At 36.3% G+C, this 12,606-nt stretch overlaps 1 protein-coding gene across 1 annotated transcript in view; it reads right to left on the minus strand.

Annotated features, from left to right (window-relative positions):
* The window catches only part of EPHA3 (EPH receptor A3), a 139,290-nt gene that overhangs the window by 17,981 nt on the left and 108,703 nt on the right, over nt 1–12,606 (minus strand). Inside the window, exons 11-12 of the mRNA XM_040226815.1 lie at nt 8,899–9,048; nt 7,180–7,373 (exon numbers count right to left, since the gene is read on the minus strand). Of these exons, the coding sequence (XP_040082749.1) occupies nt 7,180–7,373; nt 8,899–9,048 (344 nt within the window). The remainder of the gene's footprint in view (nt 1–7,179; nt 7,374–8,898; nt 9,049–12,606) is intronic.

Here is a 12,606-nt window from a genome sequence, read left to right on the forward strand (position 1 = left end):
TTTTAAGGAGTCTGAAATCTCCATAACCTATTGTGATACCCTGTTACGCACTGTGGAAGCATTCATTCATTTCAATCAGTTTCTTAGTTCTTATAGATTTTTGAGGTCTACACTAAGTGACGGAGGGATTTAGAGGCTTCAGAAATACCACTGACCGCAGAGCAGCACCGGAGCAGTAAGGAGAAGCTCCCAGTCTGGGAGATTGGGAGGCGGGTGTCTCATTGTCAACCCATGCAGACAAACACCCTCCACTATTCACAGATTACAGTCTCCCTATAATCTTTGGGATATGAGAGCTTTAAGTAGAAATTATATTACTATGTAGAAGAATAAAGATGGATATACTTGTGGTAAAAATCAGCATGACTAGATCGAGACTTGCACCTTCTAAATGCGTTTCTAATGGTGTTTTTTTGAAAAAATTGTCTTTGTAGACAGAAGGCTTGAAATTGGATGCTTAGGTTTAGTCTCTCCCCCAGCTTGAGATGTAACTTTCCATGGTCTTATGAGACTCAGTCTCATTGTGTCCAAAATGCTCATCTTCCTCACAGAGCTGTTCATCCTTCTGCACTTGGTACCCCGTCTAGTGACAGCACTGTCCTCAGAGTCCTCCTTGTTCACCCGGAAGTATTCTCTGCTACTCCATGTCACTCTGCACGGCTCACTACTCACCATGTCTTATAATACTTCTTTAAAACTGTTTGAATTCACACCTTTTTAATACATTTTCTCTTCTTTTGCCTAATCCTTCCCAAGACTATTGAAATCACCTCCTTACTCCGTATCATGCACTCTTCCTCGCCAGCTCTTCTAGGTATATTTGCAGAGAACTGCTCCACAAGCAAAGTGTGGTATGTCATTTAACTGTCTTCAACGGTTCCTCATTTCCTCATGGACAAAATTCCAGATTTCTAGAGATAACAGGCAATCTTCCACTCTCTGGTGAAATCATTAGTGGTTCCTTCCTCATAATTCCTTATCTAATCCTATATTATACCAGAAATAGATTATGCAGTGTAAATTGAAGTATTGTAAATTTTTATGTGTCTTGATTTTCTGTACAGTGTTCTTCCAGCCTGGTATGATCTTATACTGGTAGACATTTCACCCATCATCCACTAGTCGCTTAGTTCCAAAAATTATTTCTGTGCAACTTCCAGAGAATCTCAAAGCTCAAAGTAAATTCATTCTTTGTTCATGTTCCTAAACACTTTGTCTTTTTGCTCCAATAATTACTTAATCTGAGGGGTATTACCTTTGACCTTGAACAACACTGAAATTCACTTAGTCTATCCTCCCTAATCGCAGTTTCTCCTATCTGAGATTCCTTGGCACCCCCAGATTCAACCAACCACAAACCCTGGAGTAGTGTAGTGTTTGCTACTGAAAAATATCTGTGTATAAACGGACACCTATAAGCTTACCCAGTGGCTCAGCGGTAAAGAATCCGCCTACAATGTAGGAGCCTCAGGAGATGCAAGTTTGATCCCTGGATTGGGAAGATCCCCTGGCAGAGGTCTTGGCAACCCACTCCAGTATTCTTGCCTGGAGAATCCCACAGATAGAGAAGCCTAGCAGGCTATAGTCCATGGGGTCGCAAAGAGTCAGAAATGACTGAAGAAAAGGAGCAGGTACACACCCGTGAAAGTGAAAGTGAAAGTGAAGTGAAAGTGAAGTTGCTCAGTCATGTCTGACTCTTTGTGACCCCATGGACTGTAGCCTATCAGGCTCCTCCATCCATGGGATTTCCCAGGCAAGAGTGCTGGAGTGGGTTGCCATTTTCTTCTCCAGGGGATCTTCCCGACCCAGGAATAGAACCCAGGTCTCCCGCGTTGGAGGCAGACACTTTACAGTCTGAGCCACCAGGGATGGACCCCTACAATTCAAACCTGTGCTGTTCAAAGGTTAATTGTATAGTATTGCTGAACATTGCCTCCTATTGTCAAGGAAAGCTGTTGCAAGTGGAGTCTATGTCTCTTTACCTGTATAATCACCATGTGCTAAGTTGCTCCAGTCCTGTCCAACTCTTTGGGACCCTATGGACTATAGCCTGCCAGGCTCTTCTGACCATGGGATTCTCCAGGCAAGAATACTGGAGTGGGTTGCCATGCCCTCCTCCAAGGCATCTTCTGACCAGCGTCTCTTATGTCTCCTGCATTGGCAGGCAGGCTCTTTACTATGAACTGCCACTTGGGAAGCTCCCAGGGCCCAGTGTAACACTTCACACAAAGTAAATGCTAAATAAATCTTCATATTGATACACAGTCTAAACTTCAAATGTATTCAGGTCTCCTCCATTTACTCTACTTTTAGGAAAATGAATCAATTACTGGAGAACAAACATAAAATTTACTCCAACTTCCTTTCCTTTCTCACAACTTCTTACAACATCTAAGTAAGTTTTTAATCTGATACACCATGACCATCTGCTTAAACACATTCCCTACTTCCAGCAGTGATATTCACAAAGACACTCTCACTGGAAGATTCTCTAGGAATGTTTCTGCTATGAATCATCAACTCTAAGGAAGGTTGAAAAGTAAAATAATGCATTATAGTAAGATTTCTGTAACAGTATATGAAATAAAATGTGCCATAAAATTAACTAGACTCAGGCAGACTCTGGAAAACAACATCCCTATAAAAATTGATAGAATGATGTTGTTTTTCCTAAAAGACTTTATAGACATAATTCTTTACAGTGATCCAAATAACTACGTCATTCAGAAATTTGAATCCTTGGTGCCATCCACAAACTCAGATTGAGACAGTCTCCAAGTGTATTGAAGAGGAAGAGAAACATAAGATTTATGCTTAGGGGAAATAAAAGAAAATTAGGGTTAGGGTTAGGAGAAGGAAATGGCAACCCACTCCAGTGTTCTTGCCTGGAGAATCCCAGGGACAGGGGAGCCTGGTGGGCTGCCGTCTATGGAGTTGCACAGAGTTGGACATGACTGACGCGACTTAGCAGCAGCAGCAGTAGGATTAGGGTTAGGGGAAATTATAAGCTTTTACCTTTATGACTAATGTCTATAGAAATCCATATAATGAATAGGAAAAAGAACTGGAATGTTTTTTCTAAAAATTGTGTGTCTGTTGAAATGGAAATTTAGTATTATTTCAGCAAATACATATTCATGTGTGAAACAGATATTTATTGAGTTTCGAGTATCAACTTAGTAATACAAGGGAAGCATAGCATCTGATCTCATTGGTCTTAGAGTTAATTGGAGAAATGAATACTTAGGAAATGCACACAACTGAATTATAGTTGGGATGAAGAAGGACACAGTGGCCTGTAAAACAATTAATAGTGTTGACCTTTAAATCTTGTTGCCAGAGAATGCCTCAATTAAGGCACAGAAACTGCTTTCTAAGGAAAATGGACACAAAGAAGAATCTTAAGACAAGGAGAACAGCACGAGCTACTGTTCTCATGTCTGACATGCTTTGACTTTCTGAAGGAACCTGAAGTTGGTCACTGAGGCAGGCTACCATACTATTTAAGTGAAAGGGGCTCAGGTTGAAAGGCTGAAATGCTCCCCACAAAGCAGTTGTGTAAATCAAACAGCCTTACATCTCTGCCTTAAATGCCTTAATGGGTTCCTCATGCATTTCAAAAAAAATTCCAAAGTCCTCCCCATGACCTGGGTAGCCTCAAGTACTCTGGCTTCTGTCTGCCTTCTTGTGACAGACTCTTCCTTTCCCTTCTGTCCTTCCATGATGTTGTCCTTCTGCCATTTTCAAGAACCCTTTAGACTCATCTGCAGTTTATTTTTATTATACCTAGAGTTCTTTTTTCCCCCCAACCACTCTTTAATGATCGATCACAGCCTTTTATTTATTTCCTTCCTATAATCCATGCCAGTCTATTGTCTATTTGTATACATTATAGAAGGTGTCTATTCATCTTACAGAATGTAAACTCCAGGATTGTAAGAAACATATTTGTCTTCATCACTGTTCTCCAGCATCTGCACATGCCTAGCACATAGTAGATTAACATACAATAAATAATTGTTTAAAAAAATGAAGAAGTTAATATTTGAATAAAAGGACATTGGAGAAGCAGGGGTATTTAAATCATCAAAAAGAATGTAGATTTTTTTCCAAGTATAATGGAAATTCAAAATTGGTTATAAAGAGGTGACAAATTATATCGTATATTGAATTCTCCAGGCATGTATATATGAGTGGGTAGTTATTCCCTTCTCCAGGGCATCTTCCTAACCCAGGAATCGAACCTGGGTCTCCTACATTGCAGGCAGAGTATTTACCATCTGAGTCACCAAGAAAATTTGATATATATTTATCAATATATAATTTATCAATATATAGAGATTGATAGGAAAATTCTGAAGACTCTGTGAGAGATGCTCAAAGTGGGACAATCATGGAATCAGGGGACACATTAGGAGACGACTGCAGTGCCCTAGGTCAGAAGGAGAAAAAGTCATAGGAGAGAGTGTTTGCAGTGAAAAGGGAGCAAAATGAATCATGTTGACACAGTGCTCACCTGGGTTGAAGTGTGGAGGCCAAGAAAGTGGGGCCAAAATGGTTCTAATATTGATTGGGCAGATGTATAGGTGCTAGTGTATTGAACTAAATTCAAAATGCAGTGGGAGGATGAGATTATCAAGAGTACATAAAAGGATAAATTTTGAATATTAAGTTTTGAAATGTCTGTCTTTGAGACCCTTATTGGAGGAGTTTGGCTCTGAAAGGTGGTAGAAAAATAAGGAAGTTGTTGATAAGAGATGTGGAATCAGCAGAGGTGATGTTGATAAATAGCCTTTTCCAAATTCCCTTGATAATAAAAACTACCTGACGTTTTTTTATCAAATGTCCAAATTCCACTCTCCTTTCCTGCAGATTCTGAATTAGTAGCTTGGGTTAGACCTGGATATTTGAACATTTAATAAATTCCCTCTAGTGATTCTTTTACTAGGGTAATTTGAGAAACAATGTAATAGAACATATTTTTATGGCAATAATCTTGCAGATATAAAGAGCCTGCTTATGTAGGAGAGAGGGAAAGAGGCTGGATACACAGGGGATGGAGAGGAGAGAGAGAAAGGCATTTGCCTCTGACATTGGAAGCATACTTTCTCTCTCTCTTCTAATTACAGGAAAGAAGGACTCTCCTCTCTTGTAATTATAGGAAAGAGGAACACCAGTGTGTATTTGTTTTGCTGTTGGAATTTTCCATCTGATGGCTTATAGTTTCTCAATAAAGCATGTGGCAAGGGCATTACTGGAAAATTAAACGGGAAGAGGAATATGTGGAATCAGCTATGAAAAAGAGTAAAAATAATCATTGCCAAAAGTGGGAAAGAAAATTTTCTAAAGAAAAATAAGATATCTTGACATTGTTGCATGGCAACATAAGGTTGTCATTAATAAATTTATAAAGGCATAATCTGCCCAGCTGTGCATTTTAATGGCAATAAGAAAACATAAGTACAATTTCTAAAAATTTTATAGTGAATTAAGAAAAATATGTTCCCTAAGATTACATAGTTTGTGACAAAATAAATGGAATATATTAAAGTATTACATAATATATATTAGGATAAAAAATGTTCAGTTACTTTAATAAGAATGGAATAGTGAATTTAACAAAATTTGAATATGATAATATACAATGGCATAATATGATCTGATATCAAGATTAATTTCACATATAGAATTGGGTTTTACTATCTAGATAATATTATATGAGCTAGTTTTTATATTGGTAGTGACCCTATGGAAATGGCTTGAATGCTCTTTTATGAATAAAAGTTGAAAAGGTATTCTTTTTTGCTATTGAGTAAAGTTTAAAAGAAATGGCTTCTGGGTATAAAATGAGGACCGTATGGCTCAAGGAAAGGCAGGTTTATTATCCTGTTGGTTGTTAAACTGTCAGGTGGATTTCCAGTCTCATTCTGAAATTTAGGACAGAGATTCATCCTTGCAGGATAAGTTATCAGTAGGTTTACCTACTGGATATATATTAATAAATTCAATAGTATTGATCTCCTAAAAGTTATTTCTAACAAATAATCTATGACTCTTGTATACTTACATTAAGATTTTGATGCAAATTCTCTTTATTCATTTTATTCAAATGTAATGTAAAAGCTGGATCATATATGCTGGGTATAATTGTTTCCATTAAGGTAAAAAATTACATACTCTAAGTGCATTAGCAAGCACTCTATCAAGTTGAAAGTCACAACTCTTAATACCTGTCAGTGAAAACAACAGATGTACACAAAAATAAGAAAATTCTTTCCTATAAGGTATTATATTAAATCTCTTATACATGAGTCACAGTAAATCATCATTATGCAGTATGTATATATGTTAATTAATACTGTGGATTTTTGTGCACAGTAGGTGTAGTTCTTTTACTAAAACTGTAATTTAAGAACACATTATCAAAATGTAGAACTGTTTTTCACTTATGTGTACAATGAGCATATAATTGACATTTCTCAAAACCATTAGGACAACTCAGTGATTCTCAGCTGGGAGGATTATGCATCAAGTCTGATGGACATTGTGCCCTCAGGGTTGCCTCATGGCTACAGTGTGTTGACATTTGTGTTGCTGTCCAGGAACACTGACATTATTATATTCTTAGTTTTATCCTTCACAGTATCTAACAAAGTAATTGGCACATAATATGGGTTAAACAAAGATTTGTTTAATCAAGGGAAAATTGCATTCTGCTAGCCAGTGCAATGGCTTGGTGGCACTATTATTATTTTTGTAATTTTATTTTAAATGAGGATTAAATCAAGACCACTAGAATTACCCAACACTCTACATATCCTTTTCTTGTTTGTTTGTTTAAGTAACAGAGAAAGAATGTTTAAGTTTGTTTGTTTAAGTAACAGTGGAAAGAATCTACATGTTCAGGGTTTCTATTGTGCAAATACTGAAGCCTGAATGTAAACGTGCTTCTAGATAAGATGCAAGTTAAAAAATATCAGAACTGCATCAGTGTCATTAAATAGAATGAGATTTCCTCCTGAAAGTTAAAAAACAAACAAACAAACAAACATGTCTTTCTAATCTTGAGGAATATAAATGTCAAAGTATGCAGTTGGCGGAGTGGAATCAAAAAATTAACACCTTGGAGATAAAAAAACAGTCATCTCAGAGAGCAGGATGTAAAATCAAATGTGTCACCTTGCTGCCGCACTGGTGATGATCTTCAGACTGCCTGGGTTCCGGATAAGCTTGTCCAGAATGCTGACAATCTGCTCAAACTTGGGTCTGTTGTTTCTGTCTTTCTGCCAGCAGTCTAGCATCAGCTGATACAACGCAGCTGGGCAGTCCATGGGGGGTGGCAGTCGATAGCCTTCATCCACAGCTTTAATTACCTGTGTGAGATGCAAAGTTTCCGGGGATTTAAAGAGGTGGAATTTCTTTTATTATAATACTTCTTTTTGGGCAGGTCACACTTATATGTATATTTCAAATTAAAGTGAAAGGTTTTCATTTTAAATTTCTTAAAAGGGTAACAGCTTATTAAATAAATATTCTTCGTGTCTGAAAATGTTATATAAATAAGATCGAGACAGAGAAAGTGGATTTAGGAAAGAAAAGTTTGTACAGTAACTTTCTGGATTAAAATCAAAAGAAATGATCTATGATATGGGAAATTTAGAAAACTATAAAGAAACTCTTATGTGGTAATACATATTTCTGTGAAAACGATATATAAATGGATGAATGCAGAAAAAATACCACAGATTTTTAGTTATATCACAGTCCAAATGGTACCTCTCAAATCGTAGTCAGTTCCTTTGTTAAAAGCCCATGGCTTGAACAATTAAGTGACTCTTAGTTAATCAGCATTTTTAAATCATGTAAACTCATGATTTTCAAACATTACTCTATCAGAATCATCTGGAGAACTTAATACACAAATAGCTAATCTTTGATTCAATAACTCTGGGGAAAGTCCTGAGAATTTGCATGCCTACCCATTCCCAGACCTTGCTAAAGCTGCTGGTCCAGAAAGCACATTTTGAGATCCTCTGATACAAAAAGAATTTGGAAAAAAGAGATGTGGAAAAGTGAGTCTGATTTTCCCAGTGTTATTATAAAACGTGGCTTGTTTGAAGAAGTTCAGAAAGGTTTTTATATCCAAATACATTAAAAGCAATTTTATATGTGGTGAATAGGAAATGACTAAAAGCATCTCAGCTTTCCTTCTTATGTGTCTTTGAGATCATGCTCAGTTTTTGGCTAAGCATAAAGAAAACTCTCTGTGTGCTGAATCCATATGTCAATAGCATCCTTGCACTAAGCATTAGCAAAGCATGACTTATAAAAACAAAAACCTTTTGAAAAATCATATCACAGTTGTAATAGAAAGTTAACGATTATTTTCTCTATATCGAGACTTCAATTTGTATAACTAACTTCATGTGCAAGTTTAATACATTATAAGAAACAACACGTCAGAGATTGGTTGTTTTGTCTGACTTTGGGAAATGCTATATTTAAGTAAACAAAATGTTGGCACAGATGCATTAATTGAATCTACAAAGGATGGCAGAGTGTATCTTACTAATGTTACACTGAGACAATTTTGTAGCAAAAATAATTCAAACATTTCTTGATATCTATTGGCCATTTTGTCAGGCACTTATTTCATTACATTTTATTACAAATGTTTTCCTTTTGTCTCACTTCTAAACCCCTGCTTTAGGGAAAAATGTGAAGCTGTCAGAGCAACTCAATTAATATCTTTATAAGATTTGGAAACAATTTCGTTTCTTCTAAGTATTATGTTTCAATGTCACAAACTGGGAGCCACCTGGTTTCATTATGCTCCACTTCCTTGCACAGCTTGATCTCTTAATCTGAACCCATAACTCATAGACTACAAATACTTACATCCTGATTGGACATCTCCCAGTATGGTCTCTCTCCATAGGACATCACCTCCCAGAGAACAATCCCGTAACTCCATACATCGCTGGCTGATGTGAATTTGCGGTAGGCTATGGCTTCTGGTGACGTCCACCGGATTGGGATCTTCCCTCCCTTGGAACGTAAAATCATACATACATAAACAATCAATGACTAAAACATACTATATACAGTATCATCTGAAATCTGACTGAATTTGTTGGGGCATTTCTTTTACGAAATGGACTGTGGGTTTCTTCTGATATATCTTGATGTTCATCTATTCTAATACCACAATGAGTGAGTGGCAAAGGGAAAAACATTTGAAAATTGCTAAAATGCTGACATTTTTATCAGTTATGGCACATTTATCAGTCATCTGTAACAACAACTTAAAGTAGATAGGTTATATCATATATTAGAATTAATTGAGGTGGATGTGTGTGCTTAGTTATCAATCATGTCCGACTCTTTGCAACCCCATGGACTGTAGCCCGTCTGGCTCCTCTGTCCATGGAGTTTCTCTAGGCTAGAAGATTGGAGTGGGTTGCCATGCCCTCCTACAGGGGATTTTCCCAACCCAGGGATCGAATCCAGGTCTATTAATTGAGGTATCTCAAATCAACGTTTATTGATTTAACAGATTTATGCATGAACAGTGTTAATGTTGATTTGTAAAGAATTTATATCACTATTGACACACAATTTCTTGTAGGTATTTGTTAATTAAATACATTGCAAATAAAATTATACATCTAAAAACACTTTAATATGTTTATCAATCATCTTAATTAATTTACTCAGTGCCTCCCTCTACCATTAGCCACTGAAGTACCCTCCATGTACAAGGTAGGCACCATATGAGCTAGAAAGATATAATGATTACAATCTGAGAATTTACAGTCTAGGGCAAATATTGCTTCTATGAGTTATGGGAGATATAAATGTATAACTCCCATGGAATTTGCTCTCAGTTTAATAAATACATTTAATAAAGATGTGCTGAGTAGTAACCATATGGGAAGTATTATGGTAGTCACTCTGGGTGAGACAAGCATAAATAACACACTGGCCCTTCTGTTTGGGAAATATCAAGCAAATAGTTATGATAATTAGTTGTTGTGAATAATTAAATGCAGGGAGAATTAAGTATCTAGTGCTTCACATCTGAAACTTTACAATAGAATCGTCTTGGGCTCATGCTGATTAAAACAGAAATTCTGATTCAGTAGTTCCAGAGGATAGGCAGGATCTGCAGGTGATTTGGGAGCTTTTTAGAAATCAGATCCTGCTTGCATTGAGAAAGAAGACAGTAGTGGAATGGCTGTGATGCAGAACATGGAGCCAAGTTTCTCACTAGAGAAATTGAGGCGGTCACATATGAATTGAGTCTTGTAAATTGCACCAAATTTTATATAACCAGGAAAAAGGGATAGATTTTCCAAAGAATTCATATTATCAAAATATTATACTATATTCATCAAAGTGTGTTCTATTGACATTTACCTCATAAGACTTCACTGCTTCTTAAGTAATGCTTGAGGGTGACAATATATTGCTTTGGAGAAATGAATTGGTGACTTGGGAGGTAAGTTATTAACTCTCACTATGCTTGAATTTCCTCATCTGTTATTTTGGAAACTAACAGTTCATAGCATCATTGTGAGGCTAAATGACAAATTTCAGTAAAATCTCTAGCATAGCTCCTGCCATACAGTAAAGCCTCAAGAAACATTAGCTTAATACTACCGTACTTTTAGAGAAATGGCATAAATCAAAGAACAGAGGAGGAAAATATATGTTCTGGAAAAACAGTTTCCAGTGTGGTAATACTACAGAAAATGTGGAGACATGTAATAGGAGAGGATGGCAAAAGGTCGAATTGGCTTTAATCACAGCAACATTGAGCAAGTGCTGTCCTTGAGAGGAGAGTGGCATGTGTGATTGGAACTAGCTCAGTAAACTGCTTGACACTTTTCTTTGATATTTTCACACAAGAGACCTGTTCAGAAAGAGTAGTGTCAGGAGGTCTTTGAAGGAGGTCAGGCTTACACGGGGTTTTGAAGGATGTATGCAACTGGAGAGAAGTGAGCACAAAAAGGAGGACTGAGCACAGCCTTCTTGAGATGGTTCCAGCCTCAGGGTTGTCCATGATTTATACCAGTACAGTAAAATCAAGTTGGAGAGATGGGGGCTGGACTATGAGAGCTTTGGGAGTGAGTGAGAAACACTATAGAGCTCAGCATGCATTGGAGTAAAGATGATCCAGAACCAGAAAGCAAAATAGAAAACACTATGGAGAAGTCCCTCCGCTGTTCACCTGAAACTATCACAAAGTTGTTTGCTAATTGGCTACACTCCAATACAAAATAAAAAATTTTTTTTAAAAGGGCTTATTTTCTTAGAAGTTGCCCCTTTATTTTCCATCTCACTTATACTCATTTATTCATTCTCATTTTTATAGTTTGTATTCTTTTCAACAAAAATGTAAAAGATCCTTTTTTATATTTAAATTTGGAGGGTGTTTTCCCCCGGGTCTAATATTGCCCTTCCTCTGCCAATACATTCAATGCTAATAATAATAAGAACATTTAAAAAAAGAAATTAACTTACTTGCACCTGCTAAGACCAAGTTTGGCTTTTAAGGATTCAAGATTTCAAATACTATCCTACCATTTTGATAAGAACAGAACTACACATGTGACATTTAACTGAATCTACTCAGGATGCCAAAAGGAATTAAAGGGCATACATTCTTTCTCTTTTAAAGAACTCTGAGAATTAACAGAAGTCAAACAAACTGTATTCATGGGGCAAAGAAAAGATAATATTTAAAAATCTCAGCTGAAAGTCTTATCTTTGCTACAGACCCTTTGCCATTTCCTTTCCTTTGCCCAAAACAATTTACTAGTAGCACAAAAACTGTACTAAAGAAAGAAAGCTTTCCACGTTGAAAACTTTGTATCTATTAAGAAAATATAAGGAACAGATATGTATCACCTTATCAAGATCTCTTGAAATAAAAATACAGACATAAAGAAAAAAAATCCAAACCAATAGATTGATGACAACCATAAACAAGGTGTTTTGGACTGATCGGTTTTGCCCTGAAAATGAAATGATAATCATACATTCAAGATGCTCATCCTGCCCCTAGGCAGCCATCACTGGATGAAGAAGAGAATGAAGATGATTAAGGATTATTGATTAGCATTCAGGGATTTTTTGTCATTGGCAATAGATTTATAATGTACATAAAGCAACAAATAAAGTGTCTAATCTTTAATAGAGTACTCAGTAATTGTTTTGCCCTTTCTTCCATTCCAATTCCCTTCAAATAGCACACTTTTACAATTTGTTTAAAGAATTTGATAAATGAATATATGAAGGAAAGCTTATTGCCAACTATTAATACAAACTATTCAAATTTATCATTTGTTTTTATTGTTGCTAAAAATACAACAGAGTAAGAAGAGTTTTATAAATTTTTTACTTTTTCCGTGATCAGTGAACAACTTGGCACTCTGTCTTCAAATGAGAGAAAAATAAGCCAACATATTCATAGTATACACTTAATTAGAAATAAATCAAATTACAGGAGCAATTCTGAGCTCATAACATTGTAGAGTTTGAGGAAGGATGAGTGTCCTGTTATTACAAACTCTTTAAATTGAACATTGTAGCTTCAAATAC

This window comes from Oryx dammah, unplaced genomic scaffold, assembly GCF_014754425.2.
Source record: "Oryx dammah isolate SB20612 unplaced genomic scaffold, SCBI_Odam_1.1 HiC_scaffold_2, whole genome shotgun sequence".
Taxonomy (NCBI): Eukaryota; Metazoa; Chordata; class Mammalia; order Artiodactyla; family Bovidae; genus Oryx; species Oryx dammah.